Source organism: Diuraphis noxia, unplaced genomic scaffold (assembly GCF_037042655.1).
Source record: "Diuraphis noxia isolate RWA-SAM2 unplaced genomic scaffold, SU_Dnox_SAM2 contig0004, whole genome shotgun sequence".
Lineage (NCBI taxonomy): Eukaryota > Metazoa > Arthropoda > Insecta > Hemiptera > Aphididae > Diuraphis > Diuraphis noxia.
In genome coordinates, this window is record NW_028301714.1 from 25842381 (window position 1) to 25869926 (window position 27546).

Sequence of the window (27546 nt, forward strand, 5' to 3'; positions counted from 1 at the left end):
AAAAAAGAAGGATTTTTTAGTATCTTAATTGAAAAACATTTGTTTAGCGATGAAAAAAAATTTAGAGAATTTTTTAGATTAAATTGGGAACAATTTAACTATGTTCTAAACTTAATTGAAGACGACATAAAATCAAATCGCACAAACAGAGTGAGAGAGCCTATTTCACCGGCGGAGAAATTAGCTGTAACTTTAAGGTAAGCTTTTTTTCTTAAAATATGCAACAGCCACGTGATTAACACATAACTTTTATACGTTTTTACGTAAATGTTTTATTTATTCATATAAAATAACGAAATTAGCAAATTCTATAACTCTAAGTGCTATTATAATATTAGTTTTAAATGTATTGATTTAATATAATATAATATGTTCTAAAAAAAGAGAGTTTATGAATAACAGTCTCGCATTCTCGCCAATCACTATTATAAAATATAACCATCGATTGATTCTAAATACTAATGATTAATGATACTATGTAACAAGAAACCAAGGAACATAATTAAAAATAGTTTCAAATTTAAAACCAATGTTAACTATAAATTAAGTAGTTGAGGTATAAATAACTTAGTTGAGGAAAATAACTAATAAAAATAACAAAACATCGTCTCAATGAAAATAAAAATAATAACATTACTGTCATTTAGCTTGTACCTACAGCATTTTTAAAATAAACATAACGATTTTATAAATAAATGAAATACACTCCTGTTGAAACATAAACATAAAAACTAGAATAATATTGCTCCAATGATTATAATAATTAATTATTATGAAAATTTTCTGTCCACCTGGATTCTGAAGAACTTCCATCAAGTTCAGAGGAGTGTGCTGAATAGGTTGTATAATTTATTGGAACAAATGCTTGAGGACTGAAATTTATATTTTGTGGAAACACATAATTTTATTGGAAGTACTGCCAGTTTGATCCAAAGATTTTAAATTCTGACGTTCCAATTCGTTTATAACTTTGAGTACATCCATTTTTGCTTTTATTTTGAGTTCCGGCGAAAATTGTTTGACTGTAAGCGACATACTTTTGAAAAAAACATCGATGGAGTCCTCTGGTTCTTCTGTTTTTGTAAGCTCTTGCATTAAACGGATTCTTTCTTCACTTCTTTTATTTAAAATATCGACTAGTTCCGTTTTTTTTGATCGTTTTTGACTAGTTGATACTTTCTCCGACTTCTCTGCTACCGCTACTGGCTCAAAAGTTGATGCTAATGATACATTTTCAATTTCAGGCTCCGTTTGTGTGATAACACTATTATCATTTGAACTTATGTGATCTTCGTCAACTGTATCTCCTTCGTGGGACACATTTGTTACGCTCCTATTCAGTATCATAATGATAACATTATTAGTATTTAAATTACATTTTATATACATCAAAAAATAAAAATGTATCATATATTATTACTGTCTCTCATATATTGCTGTATCCATAAAAGATAAAGCATCCTCAAGAATCCATTTTGATGGTTTTTCTTTCATGGCAGACCCAGTACCCAACTTTCTACTTCTCTTTTTTTTATTGTATGTGTCCTTAATGTTTTTCCAGCGCTTTTTACAATCGTCAACTGCATTAATATAATTCAGTAATACTTATTAAAATGTAATGATATAAATAAAATAAAATAGTATATAAAATAACATTTGATATACAGTAGCTAAACTCGTTGAAAAAATATTGTATTTTGATTACAGCTCAAAATTAAAATTCATAAAAAAAATCATTTATTATTTAATAAATTGTTTGTCAGTATTCATTATAAATTTTTTTAACTACTATCTTAATTATATTTCGAATTAAAGCTACGACTTTCAATTAATTTACTTACTGTATGTAATATAGTATAATATGTAATATAATTATTATATTTATTTATTGACATTACATATATTTTTTTTATCCAATAAGTCTTGCAATGATATAAACATAACTAATATTAATAAACATTAATTATTTATAATAATTTATATATCTTTCATGTCAAAAATAATACCAAATTTGTGATAGCCTACATATACTCAGAGTTGGCCGTTATTCGAATGAAATTTTATTTAGATGATTATTTAGATGACATTTCAAACGTTATTATTCGAATAATTTTTGTTCATTTTGTTTGGGTAACCATAGGGTTGGCAATTAAAAAGAGGCAAATAGTTGGCATTGTATTTTAAATTACATGATGATGATTGTAAATGTTATTTTATTCGGAAAAATGTAAAAATATTATATATAAAACCAAAATAAATGTATAGAGGAAAGTAAAGAATTTGATAGATTTTTTTGAATAATAGTTTAGTAATATTATAATATAAATATTATTTCGTAATAATTACAACAATTATAAATAGTAGTAAATAGTAATAACAAAAATGTAAATAAATAATTTTAGCAAAAATGAAAATAAATAATTATAACCAATTTTAAATTTCAATACATATTTTTTACTAGTATAATTTTTATTCAAATAATAACTTTGAAAATTATCCGAATAATTATCTAGATAAAATTTTGCCCAACTCTGCATATACTATTAAGATTATTTATTTATTAATAATTCAGCCAGCAATTGTACCCGTGCGATTTGCACTTATCCATACGGCACCTCATGTCAAGGCAGGGCAAGTTAATGATTTTTTTTAACTCAGTTAAGTTAAGTTAATAGGCTCCAATAACAAAAAGTTAATTTAATTTTAGATTAACTCAGTTAAGTTAAAAGTTAATGCCATTTTTTTTAAACTTTTTATTAAGTTAAAAAAAAGTTAATTTTTTTTTACACAACGGCACAACGCTATAGTACTTTATTTTTTCAAAACCATATATAAATTATAGATCATGATGTTTATATTTTATACAGCATTTCCATATGGTATATAACCTATATTATAAGTTATAATAATAAATAAATAATAATAACTAAGTTTTGTATAACAATGTTTATAATTGAAAAACATTCCATTATATAAATCATTAATCTATGTACTATATTACCTATATTAATATTTATTATTGTTATTTGATATAATAATTTAATAACAAAAACCTTTTATTAAAATTAAAAATAAACAGGGTGTTCATTAGAGTACAGAGTGATTGGAATATTATAAAATTTTTAACTTTAAAAAATGAACTTAACTTATTTCTTAAAATGAAAAATTAATTCGTTAAGTTCACGTTTATTAAAAAAAAATATTTAGTACGATAATAGTTAAGTTAATGAAAATCCAAAAGTAATTAGTTAAGTTAAAAAGTTAAAACAAAATTAATATTTTAACTCGTTAATGCCCAGCCTTGCCTAATGTACAGAAGAACGGTACCCACAATAACATTATTTATATTATATGTTTATTGCTGTCAACAAATTCAAGTATTTTTATAATTTAATTTTTTTTCAACAGGTTTATGGCGACTGGAGAATCTTTTCGGTCCCTAGCTTTTGCTTTTCGCATCTCCCAAAGTTATATTACGAGTATTGTGAGACTAGTATTGAAAAGTTTGAGCAATCGATTGACACCCATATTATTACCACCACCAACCAAAAATGACATGGTAGAAATATCGAAAGAGTTTTGGGAAAAATGGAATTTTCCGAATTGTGCAGGTGCCATTGATGGCAAACATATTCGTATTTTTTCACCAAAGAATAGCGGATCGTTGTTTTTCAACTATAAAGATTTTTTTTCAATTGTTTTGTTAGCGATTGTAGATGCTAACTGTAAGTTTATTTATGTAGACATCGGATCTTATGGCAAAGAGGGTGATAGCGGTATATTTACAAAATCAAAAATCTCAGAAAAAATGAAAAATGGTGATTATTTTCCTCCTAATGCTAAAGTTCCAAATTCAGACAAAATATTGCCATATGTTTTCATTGGCGATGAAGCTTTTCGTTTAGACCCTCATATGATGCGACCATACTCGAAAATTGAATCCAGAAATGATAGTGAGAAAAAAGTTTTTAATTATCGTCTTTCACGGGCTAGAAGAACTACTGAAAATAGTTTTGGACTTCTGAGTCAGGTGTTTAGAGTTTTTTACACCCCTATTCCACTAAAAACACAAACTGTTGATCACCTTGTGTTATCTGCGTGCTGCCTACATAATCTTTTACGTAACCAATATAAAATAAAGAATACAACAGAACGATACTATACATATAATTATGATCCAAATGATTCTCCTCCGAACAATATGATTCAACTTGAGCGTACGGGAGGTTATGGTAATTATGAAGGCTTTATGGTAAGAGATGAGTTCAAACAATTTTTCAATTCCCCACAAGGTACGGTCCCATGGCAAAATTATCATACTTTAAGAACAGATACTTCATAAAAACGATAATATTATGTTATGTCTTATGTTTAACAGAACAATATTTGTATTAAACATTATTTTTTAAATATGTTTTTTATATCAAAGTAGGTACTTATTGATTATATTTTATCTTTAATGACTATATTTAGTTATAAATTCAGTTTGATTATTAATTTTGTATAGCATTACGTTTATATTAATTTTAATTTAATTTTAAAAATGTACGTTCTCAATTATAGTATAGACAAAATAGTATGAAATTAGTATAATATAATATACTATTTAATAATAATAATATAATAAAATATTATATTATATAATATAAGTGTAATATACTATTTCGTAATAATAATATAATCAAATATATATAGTATTAAATATAATATAACATCATTTAATAATACCTGGCTTGTTTACTTCATTTGAGATCTGTTTCCACACATTTTCCCTAACTGTTTGGTCCTTATATAAAGTATGTTTTAAATCATACAGACAAGGGTGGTATCCAACAAGTTCCGCAAGTGTTTTATCATCTTCAGATGAAAATGTAATTTTAGAAGACATTTTTATTCAATATTATATATTTTAAAACACGTGCGCGACCGCGTCTCGACTGCCTCTGAAGCGGTCAGAGTCGCGCGGCTATAGACGCGCATGACAGTCGCGCGCGGCAGACGCGTTGTAGGGAATCGGCTACATTTAAAAATAGGCAAAGAAGTCCTGACGCGACCAAAAATAGAATCGCGCCCCGTCAGCCGCGCCGGTCGCGCGTCACTAGACGCGTTCTAAGGAATCACACCTTTATACAGATTATTTATATTTATATATTTTTCCTTCATTTTGTTGTTGTTACAATTGATTAAGTAGGTAGGTACCTAGCTACTACCTACTTGTTTAGTGACTTTCAAAAAATGTAAAATTAATATTATATTAATAGCATTTAGAAAATAATAATAAATAAATTATAATGATTGTGATGGGTATAAAAAATGATTAAATAGGTCGTAGGTATCAACATAATATTATATTACATATAAAATACAGGTAATACCTGTGGCGCGGTGAAGGGGGTCTAGAGGAGCGACCGCTCCTCCAAATTTTGGGTTGGTGTGTATTACAATTGATCATATATGCATATACTAGAAGTAATGATGTACCCCTACCTATGTGCTATGTCCTACTATAATATAAATAAGCAACAAGATAATCTGATTTTTTGTGTATTTGATAAAATATTGGATGTATATATATCTTTTTCAATATAACAAAATCTTTGCTCCTTGTGTTAAAATAGCTTGCCTCGCCACTGCAGATAGGTATTACCATTTACCACGCATTTTAATTAGCAATAAAAAAAATTGAATATTTTTCTGTAAACATATTTTCTAATCAATACCTATAATAGTCAGGTAAATTATTTTCATGGAAAATATTTAATTCAGACATATTTTTTGCATTATAAATTTATAACATTCTATAAATTGTGTTCTATTAAATTCAACTCTGAAATTATCACAGATATATTATACTAATACTAAATATTAGTATATATCTGTGGAAATTATACAACCATCAGAATTTTTGCAATATATACATATACTATTGTCTATTTTCTGGATTTTACATTCTACCATTGAATTCAATGGTTCTATTCGGTACTCATGGGCCATGGCCTTAGGATATTATATATAAATATCTATATATATTTAGCATAGACATATAAATATTTATATTTATATGTCTATGATATTTAGCCATGAATCTACTGATATACATTCTTATCAGTTTACAGTGTTTACATTTTGTAGTATTTATTTTCGTTCGTTTTATTTTCTATTCAAATATTTTCCAGGGTTTTATATTAAAGCTGTTTCGAATTCTGTTATGTTATTTTTTGTAATTAAAGAATAGATCAATCTACATTCTTGCGTTTTTTTCTAAAAATTGGATTTTGAAATCTGGATTTTATGGTTCCCATTCGACATCTACAAGTTACAACTGTATAGCAGACAAGTTGTCAGTTACCCACTTAACATCTTTTTGATTACAAAATAAAATGTTCTTCTGATTATCATCTCAATAAAGTTAGTCATAGTCATTATCTATAAAAAATAAAAACATTAAAAACCCTGAAGCAGTGAAGCGTAAAGACTAGAATATTCACGTATTAATGCAAGAAATAACTATTGATTATAATATTCTACTAATCCAGTCTTCATAGTAAAGTTTAAATTAAATTGTTCTTATTTTCTTAAGTTTAAATTATATTTTTAATGATTAAAGGCGTGTTAAAAAATCAACCTGCGTTCTCATCCCCTTCTTTAAAAAAAAAAAAACATTTGACAACCACTAGGCTTGTTGAACCCACAATTAAATAATTTATAGATGAAATTTCAATTAAATTAATTTTTTTTAAATACTTTACGCTATAATTTCTTAAATTTTGGCTACAGGTACCTATGGAGTTCTATTGTTGATGTTTTAATTAACTTATCAGATAATAAAATTATCATAATAAATATGAACATGTGCAATGATATTACCAAAAATGATGGCATAGGTAAAATCATATTACTCCCTTAAAGCATTAATTGAAAACTTTGAAATTTAAGTATCCACAATGTACTTAAATGTGTATTGCAGGAGGAGAAAATAATGAACAATACTCGTACTTGCGTTCTGTGGTCAAAATTGAATGTGGTCAAAACGAGGGTACGGCAGTTTGTGTTCATATGTCTGATGGTGTCGTCAGACACCTGTTTCTCACCTGTGCTCATGTTGTAGACCATGTTTGTAGGACCATTAAGTGGTTGTTCATTTTTGATACATTTCTGAAATCCTATTTTTTGTTAGAAAATCCAATCGGTAATACTACGTTATGGTGGTCGTGCAATTAAAGGTAGAGTTATATATGTTAATCGTAAGGCTGTACCATATGATATCGCTGTAATTATAACAGAACAAACTAAACAAACTACCGACATTTTACCTTGTCAGATATCAAACAAAACCCCAACTATATGTAAGACCATTGTTATATTGAACAATAAATCTTAGGTTAATATAATTGTTATTTTACAGGTCAAAAAATATTTTCAGTCGGATACTCTTGTCGAGAATATGTACCATCTACAGTTTTTGGTCACATGCACAAAATTTTATATAGCTTATTGACGACCACTTGTAATATACGTGCAGGGTTCAGTGGCGGTCCAGTATTTTCAATTGACAAAAAACTGTTAGGTCTTACTGTTGGAAAATTAAACATGGGCATTATTCATTTCGTATTGCCTTCTACAGTCTTTGTGGAAACTATTAATAAATATATCATTACTAACGGTTAGTTGTAGTCATTTAACATGGTTTTTAATTTTTATATATTTTATTTTATTTATATATATTTATTTTATTATTTTTTTTCTACAGACATTGAAATACTTAATGATTTAGAGTCCAAATGTCCATTGAAAACAATGTTATGGAACAATGAAATCTTAATGTTCAAAATATGTCATATTTAATTTAAATAGAAGAATACAAATTTCTTTAGTTATTATTTATATAAATTTTATATTGATTTTGACTTATGGGCCTAGTGGTATAAATTACTTTTATATAATTAATATATATTATAATAATAATTGTGTCTGGGCACCCCCCAAATCTAAAAAAAAAATTCAATCTTTAATTTTGATAAATTTTAAAGGGAATTTGACAAACAAAAATATGTGGTTCGTTATGAACTATTTTAATATTATATAAAGTCCTAAACTAATTAGGAAAGAAAATAAATTTAGTTTTAAATAATGTACTTATTATCCTATTCTATTTTGAATTATTTATAAAACTGTTATTCTTATAGCACCACTGGTATGGAATGTAACAAACAAAATATATAGTAATAATTATTAAATTATTGTGACCGATGATGATAACTATACAGGTACTAATATAAGTATATTAATATGTTTTAATAATATTATGTTATTATCCTATTACAGTATACATGCAATTTATATTTTTATCTTGCAGTTTATACACTTTTATATTGACTAACACATTCCATATCAACAAATATAAGGAATATTCTATATATTTATTAGTAGATGCTTATTACTTTGATTTATATCAATTTCTGATTGATGTTAGACGTTATTTTAGTGGATTTAGAAATGTGAAGATAATTAGTTAAGTATGGAGTATTGGAGTGTGTAATTTGACATTTTCAAATATAATATGGCAAAACATTAGATATAAATGGTATATGTGACATGATTTTTAATTAGAATACTTGTATTTTTTTGTCAAATTTTTTCCGGAGCCTCAAAGTTGAATACCATTTATCCATAATGTGAAATTAAATTATGGATAATGACATACAACAAAAATATACTTCCAACATTTGATTTTCATTGTAATTTTTAAGTGATAATATCTGTAAATTATAACTCACTTATTTGATATCCACTAGAAATAAGATGTTTATTTACAATATAATGTATAAATTATATTATATATTTGTTTTGTCTGCGTAATAATTAATAATAATTTATGTAATATAATGTATTATATAAAAAGGTCTTTATTTTTTTATACTTATTGTAATTATTAATAAAAAATATTTGAAATTTTGTCACTAAAAGGAAAAAGGAGTTAAAATATTTTATTTGAAAAAAATACTTACTGAATAAATGAAATAACTAAACTTCATTAAATAAAAAAATAAAGTTATGCTATAGCTTAAGTTACATGCATATATACTACTATAACGTGGTATATTATTTTTAATAATGGCATGTAGTTCAATTTTAAAAAAATATATGCTTACATAAATATAGAGGGCCATTTTTGCAACAATTTTTAATTCAGTTGAGATAAATTATAGTACCTATGTAAATACTAAGTGTTTCAGTAAACAAGAAAATTATCTTTAAAAAAATCAACAACAAAACCAATAATTATATGCATCATACATATTTCCAAGAGACATTAAAAAACTAGTAACCAAATAATTATCCTAAACACTTAAATATGTTGATAAAATACAAAAAAAAAATTTAGGTAATAACAATGAATTTATAATATTATAAAATCAAAGGTAATAACAATAATTAATTTATAGTAAAAACAATTTCAATATATACAACATGTGTTCATAATATTATTAATATTTATCATTTATATTAAATTAATATTATTTGACCAATTGCAAAATGTAACGGAAAAATATAAATTAATAGACCAATCATTTTTAGGATAACTAAACAGTACTAGAAATATTACAATATACAAATTATATTTACTAGATGACAGTACTTTTCAATGATTGTAATTTTTTTTATACCATCTTGTATATATATATATAAAAATCTAACGTGTAATACCTTAGACCTCAGTTAATCTCAGAAACTTAAATTATATATAAAAAAGATTGCAACAGTCAGTTAGATAAATAATCATTATAACCAGTTGTTTTCAATGTATAATCATTGATTAAGTAATTAATCAATGGTATAATTAATATATTCATATATATGACTACAACTATAACATTTTATTTGAAAAATAAATTTTAGTTAATAAATTAAAATTAAAGGGAATGAGTAGGAAATTTCATTCAATATTCATGTTATATAGAACATATCTGACTAAGTAAATGAATAGTGCAAAGCCGACCATTACTACACTGTTGTAAACAACAGAATGAAGAATATTATTTTCAGGTTGACTACTATCCATGCTTGGTGAATGCTCTTCATTAGCTCTAGCCAAATTTCGTTTTTCAATTTCATTTTGTATTGTCTATAAGTAACCAATAACAATTAGTAATAACAAGAAACTTAGGGCTGTCTTACAACCTCGCGAATCACAAGTGCATATTTGAGTTTACATTATTAGAGTTCATAAAAAACATGTATTAGTTTTATTACTGATCAGCATATGAACTTGAATAACATACACTTCAAAGCGCGAGGCTGTGCAACAGGCTGCTTGATGGACATATTTGTAAATGTTACCATGGTAAGTTCAGGAAATAGTTCACAGAAATTTTCATCACGAACATTTGACTCTAAGCTTTGAGCAGCTAATTGACGTCTCTCGTAATCAGTCATTTCTATACTACCCATTGTAGGGCTATTCTCTAGCTAAATTAAAATATGCAAGTATGTCATGAGAACATGTTTTTTTTGAACAAATAGATAATTTATGTAATTACCATAAAGCTCAGTAATCCAGTCAGTATAGTTGATACGCTCCATGCTGGATTCCATGTATCTGGATGGTAATCACTTATGGACAAACACAGACGGGTGTTAGTTTTAAACCTACCGTTTGGGGTAATCATGTAAATGCTGGGCGGCTTAAATGGAAAATCTCTTGGGAAAACTAGCCTTCCCAAATAATAACCACCAGCATAAGGCGAATCGACAGGTCCACTAACTACATAATACCTGAATGACATACAGATCACATTCATTAAATGATTAGGTTATTATTAACTGCTGCACACATACCATTCTAATATATTTGACGGATTTGGCTCAGCAATTACATACGGCACTGGATCATTTTTTAGTCGTAAGTAGTCTTGTTTCAGACGAAGTGTAGCCGATGACGTTTTGGGTGCCATAGTTCGTTTCAATTATGTGTGTATTTATACAAAACAACAGCACCTAAACATTAGTATATGAAACACTTTGTGGAGTACGTGGTATATAATATAAACACTGCAAATTAATTTTTATGCGGTTCAAAAAAATGTTATGATCATAATTGAATTTTAAAAAATAGGTTGTAATACCATACGGTGTACACACAATACTTATTGTTATGTTGTATAAATAACTTTCAACTTTTCAAGTCTTGGAGTTAAATGATCAAGAATTGTGAACTATGATAGGTATTTCCAAAACATAAAATTATAGTTTTCAATTTTTCATATGATACTAATTTTGTATTAACACAAAACAAATTGATAATATTGATAAAAAAAAGTTGTTAGTCGGATAAAGAAATATTTCATTATCACAAAATCACAACTTGTAAATTGAAGAGTTGACAGTCGACGACCACGTAATTACTAGGTATTAAAAGAATTAAGCCATTGAGATACTGATTCTCAAATATTATAATGTTATATATTCTACGAATTCTTATTATAAATATTACTTTAATAGCTACATCTTGGCGATGAAGACGACGTCCATGGACCCATGGGCTTAAATCCTTAATCAAATGTCATATCATATTCTTGTACAGTTGTACTATGATTTATGAATGGACCCAATGATCCCATGTGGTATATTATTTTATAGACAGAGTTATGATTTATGAAAGGGTAGGGGAGGGGCTAAGTTAAAATAAAAAAAGGTTTTTTACTGGTTTCGTGAATAAATATAAATAATACATTTATCCGCATCCAATACAGTGACCCATAATACATGACTATAAGTGCCGTTCGCATTCTTCTTCCTTCACATTCGTCTTGGTCATCTGTGGAAAAAAGTTGTTCAGATAAGGTGGTGTCAATTATTCACTTCAATAGGTATAAGTGACACTACCTTATATATTACCAGTATTACCTATATATTTATATAGTATAATTATATATCGAAACATCGCCTATTAAAAAGCTTAAGGCAATAATATATACAAGTAATAGGTACCTATTTGGTTATTTATATAGGTACTAGTAACATCGCGGTGGAAGAGTTCCGGGTACGTCACGGGCCACGGCCTATGCATCCGAATATTGAGTTCCAAATTATTGAAAACACTATTTTTAAATTGTTCGATAGTTGAGTACTCAAGGCCCAAGTTTTATAATTGATTGGGTATCTACTAAAGTTGTGTCGCGTTGTATAAATTTCTTTTGAATTACGGCCCGAGTGTTTTTAGGTTACATACGAATTGCGACCAAAAAATTAAAATTAAATTAATTAAAATATATAAATTTTCCTTCACATTTTTATACGACTGTCTGTCTGCAGCATTATAGTAGATACTGTATGTCTGCATATAGGTTAAAAATGAAGTTTTGTTTTAATTTTAAAATGTTGGCACTGGTAACAACGTAGATTAATAGATTAATATGTTGAATTAATTATATATTAATAGATCAATATTTTTAATTAATTATATATTAATTATTTTAATATTATTAATTAATTAATTAATAGATAATGTTCCAAAACTCAGCAGATTGGTTGATTGGTAATCCGCTGGAATTAGTTGTTCGGACTTGTTCCTAAATACAGCAGTTTTTCAATCCGCTGTAGGGGAGGTAATCAATCGGATTGCTTTATCAGGAATCGTAAAATTTTCGGCTGGATAGTAACATTGATTAAATATACATAGATAGCCCATGTCTATGAACGATTTGGAAACTTGATTAAGGCATTGATTAAATATCGATAGATGGCGCGGTTGCATTGTTCATTGAAAATTATAATTAGATAGACAGAGAATAACGGGGGGGTCATATCGTCGTACACTTATAAATACCGGTTTTAATATAAATAATTTGCGATAACGAGTAACAATTTGATCCTACATGACGAATACAACAAGACAAGTAGGAACTATCGTAGACCGTAGTATCGTGGGTCCATTTCTATTCCAGAAATAGTATCCAATGTGTTCGACAGCTCGACGCGTTGAATTAATACAAGCTGTTTTTTTCGTATTCGTCGTATTTAAATGGGAAAATGTATAAAATAATATAAATAACAAATATGACATAAAAAAAATAAATAAATACGTTTTAACAATTTAAAATAAAAACTTACTTTATTTGTATTTTTAATAAATATAAATTATGTTGATTCAATTATTTTTTAAAATACTTAACTTATTTTTATTTTTGTCTTTAGCATTACTTTTAATATTTTTTGATTTCCAATTAAAATCTCTTAACAATTTACAATTAATTAAATGCGTTACTAGAAAATCGATGTGTGGTTCACAAGAAGAATTGAAATTTATAACTGAAGATAAATCATTTTTAATTTTGGAAAAAATAAATTTTGAAATATTTTTCTTATGAGGCATTTTTTCGACAGTTTTTTTTATGATTTTCTGTGCTAAGGACACAAACTCTGTGAAATCTACTGTTGGCCTTTTTAAATGTAATAAAGAATTTTCGGAAGAATAATTTTTACAAAATATTAAAAATTCTTGATTGTTAAAAGTAGCATCTTCAATATCTTTCAACATGTTGCCTTCACAAATGCTGCATTTAAATTTATCAACGCACTTTTTACCTAAATACCCGGCAAAATAGGCATTAGAGCAGTCTTCCAATGTGACATTGGGTGGATCATTTTCTTCCGAGAAAACTTCAATTGATGACAATGAAGAAAGTGAAAGATTTGACGAGCAACTTGAACTGCAGCTGTCATTACCATCTTCTAAATTAATATTTGTTTTGTACATTAAATTCAAATCACCATCAGGTTCGCAGTTAGACTGATCAGGTGGTTTCATTAAATTCATTTTTATATTCATTCTAAATGTGGTTCTGAATACCCTGGCCGTTGGATTCCTTAAACATATTTTAATAATAATCTTAAATGTATATAAAAATAAATAATTGTTTATCCTATATAGATTCAAAAATTTCTGGACCAATTTTAATAAAAGTTAGTATGTTTATTGTTTATAGAAACTATATAGATTCTCTGAGTTATTTTATACTAATAGTTTCAACCCTAAAAAGGTACCATAATTAGAGTGTAGTTCACAATTTAATTTATTTTTTAAATGTCACCAGTTACCAATACTTTTTTTGCCTAAATTAAAAAAAAAAAACGGAATTTCTTTTATCACTAGTTATAAATTATAGAATTTTAACCCCTCATTATTTTGCTTATATTTTATTACTAAGCATTAATATAACCAAATAGGTATTTTGTATTTACTGAATATCATTATAATATTGTTTTATTTATTGTATCTATATTTTTATATTTTACTACTAAACACTAATAAAATTAATTATTTTGTAATTACATATTGAGTATATCATGTATAACTAAATATAATATTGTTTTCTACACAAACATTAATTAATTAATTAAACATAAATAATTTTAAATAAGAATGTTTTTGGTAGTTATACTTATAATATAATATGTGTTTATAGTTCATACAATAAACATATAATAATATATTTCATATCTCTGATAATGGAGACTGTCGGAAAATGTATTGACGAATGTATTGAAAATGGAAAGATCGTTATTTTTGGTGGAAACAGGGGACACTATTTTTTTTTAAAAAAATTATATATTTTTTTCATTATTTAAATGATTTTTGCATTGATTAAAAAAAATGAATAGAAATTTTTTGTTGGTTTTTTAAATGGTTGCCATTGGTTATAAAAAATAAGTTAATTTTTTTTTTTAAAAAAACTACCGTAGATGGCAACCAAATTTAACACCAATATAACGAACAACGAAGTAAACGGGGGACATGCTATAGTAAATAGTATAGCATGTCCCCCGTTTACTTATATTGTATAGCATACAATATACACATGCACACATATATATATATATATATTAGGTTTTATTAATTTGCTTAAATTTCACTTACCTATTATAGCCACCTCTTTGGCGGAAAACAGAAAAAGTATTTTCTATCACATCTGAATTAAATCTACTAGTGAGTAAATAGGTATATCCTAACTCACATTGCTGAGCATATATCATCATAATTGAGTTGATTGTCCAAATTAAACCGTCAAAGCATGGTGGTCTGGTATCCTGTCGTTTTTTTGTTATTTTTTTCTCAAGTTTTTCAATCCAATTTCTCGCTTCGAGTAAATATTGCAATTGCTGAGGACGTTCTTGAGAAATGGCACACTTAAACGGATTTGGATTGAATAAACTATTACTGTTTAAAACATCTAATAGATTATTTAAATCTTTTATCATTTCCATGGTATGAGGTGCAGTTTTAGATTTTAGCTGTTTAGTGAGGATACACGATTCCATTGTAGCCGACATGGAATTACTAAACAGTTGCATGGCAAGTTTGCAGGACATTAATTGGAATGGACCAGGATTCATATGATTGTTGGTAATTTTTAAAAGTGAACGGCTTGTACCACTATTCTTGTCCAATTCATACGTGTCTTTTAAATCTTGAAAAGATGTTTCATTTTCTTTGTAAATAAAATTATTTTTTATAAAATTGTTTCTTAAATTTTTATATAAATGAGGAACATCAAATATTGAAAATACTTTTCTCCCTCTAATTTCAATATATGGTTTATCTTTAGTCATGTTTAAATCTTTTTGTAGTGCTGAAACATTATTTGTTCCTTGATCGCATACCATTGATAAAACTGTAAAGCCACACTCGAATATTTTATTAATTGCTTCTATCAAAAGTTCACTTAATATTTTATGACTCACTGATGTTGATGGTAAAAAATACGCAAAAGGCAATTTCCAGTTTGAATATACTCCTCGTATCATAAACAATAATGCTTGACCAGCCAATTTATTTGATCTACCTTTAGTACCTAGATCTTCGTACCCTTCTATAAGATCAAGAAACTTGGAATATTCAAGGTAATTTTTAATTTTCATTTCGTCAAACACTAATGTACAAAAACGTTCCTCTTCAGTCATAGTATCAGCTTTGATTTTTAATTGTTTTAAAATTCCCAAATTGAAACCAGTTTTAAACTTGGAACTCCCAATCCAACGACGTATAGTAGATAATCCAGGTAAAATAATTTGTTTAGAGTTTCTTAAAAATTTATAAGCTGAAGGTGATTTATAAAATAGGCTTAATGCAAATTGTTTTTCATCAAAATCCCACGGTTTTCTCTGTGTTTTAGATCTTAAAACTTGCATTTTTACTAGTGCCTTAGAATCACGTGATGAAAATTGTATTGTATTAAAAATATTTTTGTTTCTTAAATTGGACCTTGAAATTAGCAAATTTTTACGGAGTTTTGAGATTGAAGCACGTTTGTTTTTTAATAATTTACTCTGGTTTTTAACTACTTGTTTTAATTGTTGTATCTTTTTATTCATTTTGTTCTTTTGACTATTTAAATTTGGAAAAAGTACTTTTGGAGTGATTGAAGGACTTGGAAAATTCATTGTTGTTTGTATTATCGATTTAGTGTTTGGAGATTTTGGAGATGATGATGATAAGTACGATTTTGATGAAAGATTTTTTGAAGATTTCGTTGGTGTTGGTAAATACAAAATATCTGTATTTTTCAAATGATAATCTTTGCCACTGGTGGGAGTTGTATCTGGAGAATTTATTCTTGATCTTTTGGATTGAAATAACGTCGATGATTGTTCGGGGCTTTTTGGAAAATGCTTCGGAATATAAGTTTTTTTTGGAGTTGATACTTTTAAAGTTACATTATCAGTTTCAAATACTTTTGGAACGGCCGATTTTATTAAATTACGTTTATTGAAAGTAAAATCAGTATCGGAGAAATGTAACATACATAAATGTTTTTTGTTTAACTCTTCGAGATCAAAATCTATGAGCTTAATATTACCTGTATTTTGTAAACATATTAAAAATAAGTAATAATTAAAATAAGTAACGGGATAAATATATTATAAGGATATCGAGGAAAACAATTACCTATTTTAATTTCTTATATTTTATGTCTCATAAATCTTTTTAGTATACTATTGTACCTTTATTGTACCAATAAATGTAAATAACTTTTTTATGTGTATACATAATGTTTAGTTTATTAAATTTGCAGCAATAATATACATTTATAAAATTAAATATAAAAAATAAATTATTTAGTTTTATTTTAATAAACAATAATATTACAAGTACCTATAAACAATAAAATTAAAATTTATTTTAAATTATTTTTTTCTGATTAACTTAATAATATTGTTGAAATCTGTTTAAATAAACGTACGCTAGACGGTTCTACAAATAAAAATTATAATGATCTGAGTGTACCTACTTATTGCCAATTAAATCCTTTTAAAAAATGTTGCTATATTTTTTGTAGTTAATCGTTTTATTAAAAAGGAAATTACAGTAAAGCACAGTAAACCCCTTATCTAGGCCAACTTCATTTTAACTTAATGAATATTCAGTATAAATAAAACATCCACGTTAGGCAAAGTAATGTTAAAAATATTTTATATTAATGGTAATTTTTAGATTTTAGCTAAAGCTTTTAGTTCTGTTTCCGTAATCACATGTTTAAATTCTTTTTTTAATAAGTACCCTATATGATCATTTAAATTATTTTTAATATACTTATTCAATTAAGTTTTAAGCAATTATTTTTTCTTATATTTTATTTGAATATACTTATCTGTAGTTTTTTTTATTCATTTGTTTAAAATAATCAATTTTGTATTATTCTCTATCTCTATCACAACTCACAAGCTTGCTTAAAATAGATAGATAAAATGTTGTATAAATAATGTATAATGTTAATTTTTATTTATGAATAGAAAAAGAATATATATACCTATTGTTTATATTTTCGTACAAATATCATTTATAATTAGCGTAATGACAAACATGAAAAATTTGTCACAATTTATTACAAATCGTTACAAATTAGAAACTTTAATAATTATTTTAATTATAGGTACTTATAAAATGTATATTATTTCTACATTAAATATTACAAAGTCAATATAATTCTAGTAATACAATTTGTATTTCCAATCATGAACTTCAGTTCAAATTAATAAGAACAATTCACCAATATCAGTGTATCTAATCCGACTACTGTATTTAACAATTATTTTATGTATAAAATTAGTTAAGCTTATACCTGAATTCTGAATCCATTTTTTACATAATTCTTGGTTTTTTGGGAAACGAAATAACCTTAATCCATCATAATTCCTAGGACTTTTTCCGCATCCGTAATATGCACATACGTTCCCACTTTTCCGTGACATTTTTTTAGATTTAAAATTTCTCAATTTACAATTAAGATGATAATTAATACAATAAATAATTATTACAGTAATTATGGGAGATCTGTTCACTTTAAAGTTCGAACACAAACAAACTGTTAAATTAATATATAATATTATAATAATCAAAAATAATAAACCTAGTTTCTTACTGAATTTACCCAGTTATAAATAATCGCTGAATCAAGCTCATTAAATCTATACCATTGATTAAATATGTATATTTAATCAATGTCTATACTTTATTAATAGTGTAAAATTTATATTTAGAAAATTATAGTATAAACTTAATCAATGGTAAAACCAAAATAGTAAATACATAACAGTGCACTCAATAGTCGACCTCTCACACTGCTATAATTTCACCATTAATTATAGAACAGATTCTATCTTGACTGAGAATCGATAAAAAAATAAAAAAATATATCAAAAAAGTTGCAAAAATTTTTTATAGGCATGGCAAATTCGATCCTGGCTTCTGCGTTTTGTAATACCTGTCACTGACCATTGGACTACTAGGTAGACACCGCGCCAGGTGTCTGGCTCCCACACTACCAAATTTCTGGCTCCCATAGTCGTGATTTCAGCGCTGCCATATTTTATCATTATATGAACTATCTATGTATATTTAATCAATGATAGTAACAAACCCGATTGATTTGATAAGAATTTACGCGCCAAATTTGTATTACTGATAACTTTATGATTTCAATTTAATTTTGTGTATTATTCTATTTTTAGTTTTTACCATAGGACATAGATACCTACAGTAATTCTATCACAATTGAGTTTGACTCGCGTTTTGTGTGTAGCGTTTGAGGCGTGCGAAAATAAAAAACCACTTTGGTCATGCGTAGAAAATAAAATGGTTTTACTTTACACATTAAAACCTTATATTGAAATAACAAAATTATATTAGTATACAATTTAATTCAAATTCATTATGGTCATAACTATTCTACTTAGGCATGTCTCATTATTTTAACAAAATTAAACCTGTTTATTTCACCGGAAGTATACTTAAGCAGTTAAGCCAATGTTTATTAATGTAGGTAGTCTTATTTTTGACGTTCTGGTGCCCGCTATATACATGATGAATACCTCTAGAAATATCTTTAATTTTAACATAGGTCTCTGTCTGTATTTCTTTCAACGTTTCTATTACCTATTATAAGTACATATTTAACAAAAATATATTAAATTAACTAAATTAATAATTTATAATTTATAAAAATAACTATTTCATACCTTCCATATTGAAGGATTAGTACTGTAAAAGTGTAAAATTGTGCATTATAATGAGAATGAAATGCCTCAGGTCCATTTGTAGTTTTAGGTAAATCTGATGGTTTTTCTGCCCACATCTCTGGAGGAAATAAACAATTTTCTTGAATATAATTGTCAAGTATATAATCGCTAAAATTCAATACGTCACTATTTGGTGCGATTTCGATTAATTCACAAAACACATCAGAAAATTCTTCAGGGGAAATGAAAGATAAACCAAAGAAATATTGAATCCATTTTCCGATTTCGGTATTGGCTTTATATTCATTTCTGAGGTAAGGAAAATCTTGGTTGAGCTTCCTATACCAAGCTTGCCCCAAATGAAATCTGCATCCGTATATATCGCATAGTGGAAAACAGTGTAGGTATATAATTGCCAAATGTGCACTCCTTTCAAAATCTACTCTGATTGTTTTAGGGTTGAATATCAAATTCGTCGATTCACACGTATTTGTTAAAGATTGCCACATTTTAATATAACCAGTTGTAGTTTTTCCGGTTAAAAAATAATAATCCAAGGGTAAATATAGACCGTTTTTATAAATATGAATAGTGCGTACAATTGATAAAAATATTTTGGACAATATCTAAAGGTCCCGTCTCGTCTGCCAGAATGTGTACGGAATTTTCACATAAAGTTTTCAAATTTGTTTCAAATGTTAATAACACAATTTTATTGTTATTTATAAAAAGAAATTTTTCTTTTTTGAAAGTTACAACTTTACAAGTGTTTCTTGGGAAGACATTAATTGTGAAATAGCTTCATCATAGGATTTCGGCAACACCGGTAAAACTTCCCTACGTTTTCCATAAATATTTTGTCTATAATTGGAAATATCATTGACCGTTATATGATCAGCGTCAGATATTACTTTCCGTATAATTTTGTTAGGCCTCATTGATATTTCTTCTGTAGCTTTTCTTTTTATAGTGTTTTTAATCTGAAAAAAAATTTTAAAAAAAGTTTTTCTATAGTATATAGGTATTACGACTATATTGTATTGTAAAAATAAATTAAATAGTTATCTTTCTCGTACTTTCCGGCCCTCTTTCCATATACAGTACAATATATAATGTGTCCTAATCTTATAATATTTAATATATAACCTATCGGGTTTTCGCGAATGTGCTATATCTTAATGACATTTTTTTTATAATATAATAACTGAAAGGTTCGAAAGTATAGGTACTTACATACAAAATTATGTGAATAATACATTATGTATATTATTATATATGAACTATTTTTTATTCGAATCAAATAATATCTAAATACAGTTTTAATAATTCCCTACTCTGAGTATAAGTGCATGCATATTATTAACTCTTGTTAGTTGTTACGAATCAATTTAGCTTTTAAAAAGTTATTTATAAAAAAAATTAAAATTAATTTACAATTCTTAATTTGACTTACTTCGTGTTTTTCTATCTCCGAATCCGTTAATTTGATATGCGTATGTTCTCCACGTATTTCTAACACCGTTCTTCGATGTTCATCAATTTTTATTGAGGCATAACAGTTTTTTTTTTGACACATAAATATAATTTCACAACTTTTTAATGTTTTTCGTTCCGTATAAAAATAATTTTGGAAAATGATGACAGCTTTTTCACGATTTGAATTAACAAATTTGAATTGGCTCATTTTTAAATATAATAAAAGCAGTCAAAACTTAAAAGTCAAAATTAGGTAATACGTCTACCTACGTCGTACGTCTCGACACTGTGTTCAGTATACCTATCTCGTTTGATGTACTTTGCGATAAAAATCTATTAGTCAACCGTACATCTTAGTAATGTTATTGCTAACTATAATAACTATAATGATAATCTTGACACAATATTATCACAATACCTATTCTTTTTCTTTATAATAATATTATTATATATTTTAAAATATAAATATCTGTACAATATTTCAAAGTTGATGTATGAATTTTATGATCAAAGTTAGAAAACAACTGACCCTTTTGGGTATACACCTATTTTTTAAATTATATTGTTAAATAATATTGATGCGCAAATGATGTAAGACCTTTTAAACGGCTGATGAGCAGATGATATGTAACCCAAAAATCGAACGATGCGCAACTGTCTTACAAAAAAGGTCAAAATTAACAATAGCGATGCTCAAATGACAACAGGCGGATTAGCTGGTTGTGCAGTAGTATTGTATACTAAGCAATTATGCTTCACCAATGAATTAAATAAACTTAAATGATGAAAGAGAATTCAGGAATATGATATGAAAGCTAAATTTATAAAAAAAATCATTTAGTCAAAAAATTCGTTGATTATCTAGCAGTTGTATCATACATATTTTTACTCAATGCCTATTGATCTAAAAAAAGTGTACCCACTATAGAACCAGGAATCTTAAGAATATAATTTAGGAGAGGTTAATTATGTCCATAGAATAATATGATTGACTGACATCTGTACACAACAGTGTAATTACTGTAATTGTATAGTATAATATCAGTATATGTAAATAACCTACTCTGTAAGAAATTCTGAAGAATATTTAATCAACAATAATATTATTATGTATTGAATAAATATTTTAATGTAACATCTTAGGTCTTTATCATAACCACAATTAAGCAATGCTTAAAGGTGTGGTAACTAAGTATAGGTAGTAGGTAGGTACTTGTTATTGTAAAATCAATACATTTTAATTTTTTTTTAATAGCTAAATTGATGAAAAATAAAAAAGTTGTGCAATGTCAGTGACAGAAAGTTTCCATAATTCATGTTCCAGTATAGTCCAAAGTCTAATGTTAAATAATAATTTTTTTAAATTTTCAATTCAGATTCGTTAGTTTTTGTTGAAAAACACGCGCCTTAATTTAATGATATTTGACCGTATTTTCCATATCATATACAATGTCTTTTTTACTCCATGAGATATTTTGTTGTCCAACCCCATCTCCCACCATTACACTATCTTTCGTTACACGAGGCATCAGGCAAGACGTATCCGTGCCTCGATTACGTTCTCATTTTCAGGACGTAACGTGACATACGGAATATTCCTCCGTATTCCATTTTTTAAATTACGCGTGGCGCTTTGGTAAGTACTTTGAAGATTTTTCCATATAGACTAAATTAAACTATTATTTTGATTTAATTCGATCAACTCTCTTTGCTAACTGAGCAATCGGTGGCTGAACGTTCAAACATTCCAATTGTTCCAAGTATTTCAAGACATTCATACACATGGTTTATGCACAAAATTTTTCGTATTCGTTTCAAATCGATTTCGGTTGAAATAATTATTAATTATAATCACTTCTTTACGGTATTTTTGAGTTTCCTATTAGATTTTTATTTATGAGGTTAAAGTTGAAAGTATAAACGTCTTATTAATCGTGTCGTAACCATAACATAACCTATAATATTGGGTACTTGCCCATACCTTAGATAATTTGAATTTTTTTGCCGGTTATAAGTTTACTTAGAAGTTAACTATATTTTATTATTTTGGTTTTTAGTTCTTAAACGTATTTACATCTCTACACCACAAGATGGGTAGAGAGGACAAAGCAACTTGGAAAGCTAACTATTTTGTGAAGTTGGTGGTATGTTGTACATTGTATTAAATAACAACTTATCAATAACTTGATTTAAAGTAAATTATTTATTCTTTTAGAGTTTACTTGACGAGTTCCCAAAATGTTTCATTGTGGGAGCCGACAATGTGGGTTCAAAACAGATGCAGCAAATTCGCATCAGTCTTCGTGGAAATGCTGTCGTACTTATGGGCAAGAATACAATGATGAGGAAGGCAATAAAAGGCCATATCGACAGAAATCAATCTCTTGAAAAGTAATACTATCAATTTTATATAAATAACTAAATAAATATTGTTTATGATGATTATTATAATTGAATAAGTAGAGTCTTAACGCATCAAAGCCAGAAATGGCTGAACCCATTGATGCGGACAAAGCTTATTGAAATTTAATGCTTAAATTGCAGTCTGAAACCTACATACTTTAAGAACTGTTAATTAATGTATTGTTATTAGTATGTTTTATTAATTTGATTGTTCATTTTTTTTATGGTTATAGTAATTGTGATGAAAAATTTTTGACTTAAAAGATCAATCGTTAACACATCAAGGCCAGAAATGGCTGAACCCATTGGTGTGGATTGGTCTTTATTGATGAAAAATGCCTTTAGGCTGTCTGATTTACTATAACATAATTTTAAAATTAATAATGTTTTTCATTAATAAGAATATTTTATTAACTTTTTTTATATAATTATTTTAGGATCATGCCTCATATTAGAGGAAATGTAGGATTTGTTTTCACTCGCAGTGATTTGGTTGAGATCAGAGATAAGCTTTTGGAAAACAAAGTCCGTGCTCCGGCTCGTCCTGGTGCTATTGCACCTTGCCCTGTTGTAATTCCTGCCCAGAACACTGGCCTTGGACCAGAAAAAACTTCTTTCTTCCAGGCTTTGTCTATTCCAACCAAAATCTCTAAGGGAACAATTGAAATCATTGTAAGAATAATATTACACATGCAATAAATTTTATTTATTGTACTTATCAGTTATTTAATGTTTAGAATGATGTCCATATTTTAAAAGAAGGTGATAAAGTAGGAGCTTCTGAAGCAACCTTATTGAACATGTTGAATATTTCTCCATTCAATTATGGTTTGGCCGTACAGATGGTGTATGATTCTGGAACTATCTTTGCACCTGAAATCTTAGATATCAAGCCAGAAGATTTGTTGAAGACTTTCTTAATAGTGAGTTCAATTTTTATTTTTAAGTTTCATAAAACACTTAACTGAATTTAAGTATTTATTAACTGTCAAAGTTTTCTTAAATTTTATGGCTGTAAATTCAATAACAAAGATAATTTTCTAACTTCAAAGTTATAATTTATCAATTACTTATAACCCAAAAACACAATTGAAATATTGGTTTTGTTAAACTCCAATTTGATTTTACTTAATATTTAAGACTGAGGTAACTTATCATGCAGGCACTACATCCTCTCAAGGTGTGATAGTTATAATTTACAAAAAAAACAATTGTTAATGATGATGATTCCTTATTAACTATTTTTGTCTTCTTTTCCCGTCAGAAGATATTATGTTGATAATTAAAATCTGAGTTAATTTGTAAAGTGCCTCAATGTTTTTAATAATAAATCAAACACATTTATTATTGGTAAATAATGTAAGTTATTAATTAATTCTTTATTATCAGATTAGTACTTATCAGTTATTGTAATTATTACCCTATCTACACTTAAACATGCAATAAAAAACAATATAAACCCATGTACAACTATTTACTTTGACTGTTGGTGGGGTTATAAAACAGATGAACTACATAATACTGAGTTAAACCTTTTAACCGATAACCAGTGACTAGCTCATCCTAAGAATATCAAAAGGTTCATCTAGGGGTGCGTTCAAATATGATAAGTTTGAGTAGAGTGAGGTTTGGTAGTTAGAAGGCTTGGGAACGGACAAGATTTAGGCGGCGCCCAGTAGCGGTCTTTTAGAAGCCGTAGTATAATTAAAAATAAATATTAATACTACCATTGTGGCATTGTTTGTCAATTAGTTATACAAAGCATTCAATTAGTTATTGCAAGATGAGCCACAATTTTGTTTTTTTCATAGATAATAATCATTATTAGTAGAGTTAAAACAACCTACCTATTAATTTAGGATCATTAGGATTAACTTTGCTATCCCATATGACGCTCATGACAGTAAGTTGGTTGAATCATGTAATGTCAAAAGCATGGTTATCCAGTAATAAGCATTTTAAATTGTATGTTTGAACATTTTCTTCCTTAAGTTAATTATTTATTTCTAAATTTGAATTTTATAGTTGATGATGCATAATTTTAATTTTAATAACTTAATTCATTTTTTTTTTTTTTAATTAAGGTAGTCACGATAACCGATTAGTACCATTAATCTGATCTCAAAACTTCAGAATATATTTATAATAATTAATTAAATGTCTAAATTTAGTTATAATTTCCTCTCATTAAAATACCGCAACTATTTGTGTATATTTTATGTATTCTTATGCATAAAAAAAATAAAAATTAAAAAAATAAAACATGTGTCCATACTGAGTAGAGTAAAAATTAAACAAAACATGAACAAAATTCAAACATTTGTTCGTGTTTTGTTTTTGTTTTCAACTATCCATACAGAAATATAAACTCGTCGTTTTATTTTGTTCTTCCATGGTCATTCAGTCATGATGATTCATTTTGTATTCCTATTATCGGGGTTATTATTCTAAAGAATAAATAAAAATATAATGTTTAAATATTTTAACTACTTGATTTAGAATGGCATACAATATTGAAGTGAATAACCTGGCCACTTTCACACTGCTTTTCTTCGTGTCCTATCTTAATACTATAGATTAAGATGTTTGATTTTAATTTTTAGTTTATAAGACACTAAACTACTATTTGCTGTTTTCGTTTTACAAATTTATATCATATCAAATTTACACTTAACAGATCACGTTTAACTCTATTAGTCTAAAAATTTAAGTGAATCGATTAATAATATTGTGTTTGTATGTGGATTTTTTTATGATAACTTAATTTTATGTAAGTAATTAGCATTTAAAATTTAAACTTTTATATATACGCATAACTTGCTATAATATAGAGCTATCGTAAAAAAGCTCACATACAAACACAAATAATGTTTTTAACATCAAGTTTCATAATTGTTTGATTCACTCAAATATTTAAACTAATACAGTTAAACGTGATCGGCTAAGCGTAAATTTGCTATGTTACGCACTTGTAAGATGGATACATAAAATGTGTGTGTAACTCCTCTTAAAACAATTATTTGAATGAAAATTAATTATGATGATTTACTTTTATTTTGTCTTCTTTTCCCGACAGAAGATTTTTATGTTGATACTATAAATCTGAGTTAATTTGAATAAAATAATTGTAAGTTATAAAGAACCTAAATTCTATTCTACTTAGATTAAGAATAATGGTGTATAAATTGTTAACGACTATGTTTCTAAAAAAAAAAATTATTGTCACCTTCTGCATTTGTTGTGAGTGGAGAGAGCAACAATATACAAGCTGTATTGTCCACACACTAAAATGGATATCTTTGTTGATAGATTATAAAAAAAAAATTTTACCTATTAATGTTTTATAATATTATTGGTACTAAAATTAATTTAAATTTTTATTAGTAAATATGTTATGTGAACATTTTTATTTTATGTCATTATATCTGTTTAATTGTATTATGCACTGAATATTTATATAAAATATATTTATTTATAATAAATTTGTTATATTTTTAACAGGGGGCCTCACAAGTAACAGCTGCTTGTCTTGCAATCAGCTATCCAACTATTGCGTCTGCTCCTCACATGTTGATAAATGGTTTCAAGAACTTGGTTGCAGTTGCTGCTGAAACTGAAATTGAATTCAAAGAAGCTACAACTTTCAAGGAGTACCTTAAAGTAATAAAATTATATAGGTATTATTGATGAAAACATATAAATAACTAATTTTATTTTATTTCAGGATCCATCTAAGTTTGCTGTAGCCGTTGCAGCTCCTGTAGAAAGTGCAGCTCCAGCTAAAGAAGCAAAGAAAGAAGAAAAAGTAGAAAGTGAAGAAGAGGAAGACGATGATATGGGTTTCGGTCTATTTGACTAACTTGATCATTTTTAATGACTTTCAACTGAAATAAAAATTATTTTAAAACTATATTTAGACTTCAATAATTTTTTATGTCTTGAAAATCATATTAATATGTTGTCAATTGACGATAAACCACTTAAAAATTTGAATATTAATTAAATTTATTAGGGATTTAAAAGTTAGTTACTATATAGTTCACTTAGCTGGTATTACAGTAAACCATGTCTTGCATTTTTTTACTACTGTGACCTGGATATTTTAGTTTAGGTGGGCATGCTTCAGCTTATATCTTAATTTCTAATTAC

The 27546-nt window shown here is 26.9% G+C and overlaps 5 protein-coding genes across 13 annotated transcripts; 2 read left to right on the forward strand and 3 right to left on the reverse strand.

Moving 5' to 3' along the window:
• Positions 1-377: 377 nt before the first annotated feature.
• On the reverse strand, positions 378-4929 carry LOC149055889 (uncharacterized). Its single transcript, XM_089226490.1, has 3 exons — positions 4729-4929; positions 1421-1580; positions 378-1333 (listed from the first exon to the last, which is right to left on the reverse strand). The coding sequence occupies exons 1-3, from the start codon at positions 4886-4888 to the stop codon at positions 880-882; spliced, it is 774 nt and encodes a 257-aa protein (XP_089082616.1). The 5' UTR covers positions 4889-4929; the 3' UTR covers positions 378-879.
• A 1268-nt stretch (positions 4930-6197) lies between these two features.
• Positions 6198-8901, forward strand: LOC107173812 (peroxisomal leader peptide-processing protease). 5 transcript variants are annotated; one of them, XM_015524503.2, is made up of 6 exons: positions 6198-6408; positions 6778-6884; positions 6968-7113; positions 7178-7346; positions 7406-7663; positions 7751-8901. In XM_015524503.2, the coding sequence occupies exons 2-6, from the start codon at positions 6845-6847 to the stop codon at positions 7843-7845; spliced, it is 708 nt and encodes a 235-aa protein (XP_015379989.2). In that variant the 5' UTR covers positions 6198-6408; positions 6778-6844; the 3' UTR covers positions 7846-8901. The 5 variants fall into 5 exon arrangements, 4 of the variants coding, with proteins under 4 accessions (XP_015379989.2, XP_015379988.2, XP_089082855.1 ...); XM_015524502.2 differs by lacking the exon at positions 6198-6408 and adding an exon at positions 6409-6544; XR_016191567.1 differs by lacking the exon at positions 6198-6408 and having other exon boundaries at positions 6424-6884; positions 7751-8267; positions 8357-8901.
• A 479-nt stretch (positions 8902-9380) lies between these two features.
• On the reverse strand, positions 9381-11751 carry LOC107173813 (ubiquitin-conjugating enzyme E2 J2). Of its 5 annotated transcripts, none has more exons than XM_089226733.1 (5): positions 11733-11751; positions 10840-10998; positions 10542-10776; positions 10342-10470; positions 9381-10126 (listed from the first exon to the last, which is right to left on the reverse strand). In XM_089226733.1, exons 2-5 carry the CDS (start codon positions 10953-10955, stop codon positions 9938-9940), a joined length of 669 nt encoding a protein of 222 aa, XP_089082859.1. In that variant the 5' UTR covers positions 10956-10998; positions 11733-11751; the 3' UTR covers positions 9381-9937. The 5 variants fall into 5 exon arrangements, with proteins under 5 accessions (XP_089082859.1, XP_015379994.1, XP_015379993.1 ...); XM_015524508.2 differs by lacking the exon at positions 11733-11751 and adding an exon at positions 11495-11646; XM_015524507.2 differs by lacking the exon at positions 11733-11751 and adding an exon at positions 11143-11298.
• An 8305-nt stretch (positions 11752-20056) lies between these two features.
• On the reverse strand, positions 20057-21284 carry LOC107173816 (uncharacterized). Its single transcript, XM_015524510.2, has 2 exons — positions 20972-21284; positions 20057-20498 (listed from the first exon to the last, which is right to left on the reverse strand). The coding sequence occupies exons 1-2, from the start codon at positions 21200-21202 to the stop codon at positions 20271-20273; spliced, it is 459 nt and encodes a 152-aa protein (XP_015379996.2). The 5' UTR covers positions 21203-21284; the 3' UTR covers positions 20057-20270.
• Positions 21285-22488: 1204 nt separating this feature from the next.
• On the forward strand, positions 22489-27309 carry RpLP0 (ribosomal protein LP0). The gene is made up of 7 exons (XM_015524515.2): positions 22489-22630; positions 23052-23138; positions 23210-23385; positions 23835-24069; positions 24135-24320; positions 26899-27057; positions 27122-27309. Exons 2-7 carry the CDS (start codon positions 23085-23087, stop codon positions 27254-27256), a joined length of 945 nt encoding a protein of 314 aa, XP_015380001.2. The 5' UTR covers positions 22489-22630; positions 23052-23084; the 3' UTR covers positions 27257-27309.
• Positions 27310-27546: the final 237 nt, after the last annotated feature.

What these genes read in the sequence shown, in the direction of transcription:
- LOC149055889 (XM_089226490.1), bottom strand. Translation starts at nt 4,888, where the DNA reads ATGTCTTCTAAAATTACATTTTCATCTGAAGATGATAAAACACTTGCG. An exon ending in AAATGAAGTAAACAAGCCAG is followed by an intron (nt 1,581 to 4,728) that starts GTATTATTAAAT and finishes ATATTAATGCAG; the next exon opens with TTGACGATTGTAAAAAGCGC. An exon ending in ACAGCAATATATGAGAGACA is followed by an intron (nt 1,334 to 1,420) that starts GTAATAATATAT and finishes GATACTGAATAG; the next exon opens with GAGCGTAACAAATGTGTCCC.
- LOC107173812 (XM_015524503.2), top strand. Translation starts at nt 6,845, where the DNA reads ATGAACATGTGCAATGATATTACCAAAAATGATGGCATAG. An exon ending in TACCAAAAATGATGGCATAG is followed by an intron (nt 6,885 to 6,967) that starts GTAAAATCATAT and finishes TGTGTATTGCAG; the next exon opens with GAGGAGAAAATAATGAACAA. An exon ending in AAACAAAACCCCAACTATAT is followed by an intron (nt 7,347 to 7,405) that starts GTAAGACCATTG and finishes GTTATTTTACAG; the next exon opens with GTCAAAAAATATTTTCAGTC.
- LOC107173813 (XM_089226733.1), bottom strand. Translation starts at nt 10,955, where the DNA reads ATGGCACCCAAAACGTCATCGGCTACACTTCGTCTGAAACAAGACTAC. An exon ending in CTGGATTACTGAGCTTTATG is followed by an intron (nt 10,471 to 10,541) that starts GTAATTACATAA and finishes ATTTTAATTTAG; the next exon opens with CTAGAGAATAGCCCTACAAT. An exon ending in TATTTCCTGAACTTACCATG is followed by an intron (nt 10,127 to 10,341) that starts GTAACATTTACA and finishes GGTTACTTATAG; the next exon opens with ACAATACAAAATGAAATTGA.
- LOC107173816 (XM_015524510.2), bottom strand. Translation starts at nt 21,202, where the DNA reads ATGAGCCAATTCAAATTTGTTAATTCAAATCGTGAAAAAGCTGTCATC. An exon ending in CGGAGATAGAAAAACACGAA is followed by an intron (nt 20,499 to 20,971) that starts GTAAGTCAAATT and finishes ATTTTTTTTCAG; the next exon opens with ATTAAAAACACTATAAAAAG.
- RpLP0 (XM_015524515.2), top strand. Translation starts at nt 23,085, where the DNA reads ATGGGTAGAGAGGACAAAGCAACTTGGAAAGCTAACTATTTTGTGAAG. An exon ending in ACTATTTTGTGAAGTTGGTG is followed by an intron (nt 23,139 to 23,209) that starts GTATGTTGTACA and finishes TTATTCTTTTAG; the next exon opens with AGTTTACTTGACGAGTTCCC. An exon ending in AGGGAACAATTGAAATCATT is followed by an intron (nt 24,070 to 24,134) that starts GTAAGAATAATA and finishes TTTAATGTTTAG; the next exon opens with AATGATGTCCATATTTTAAA.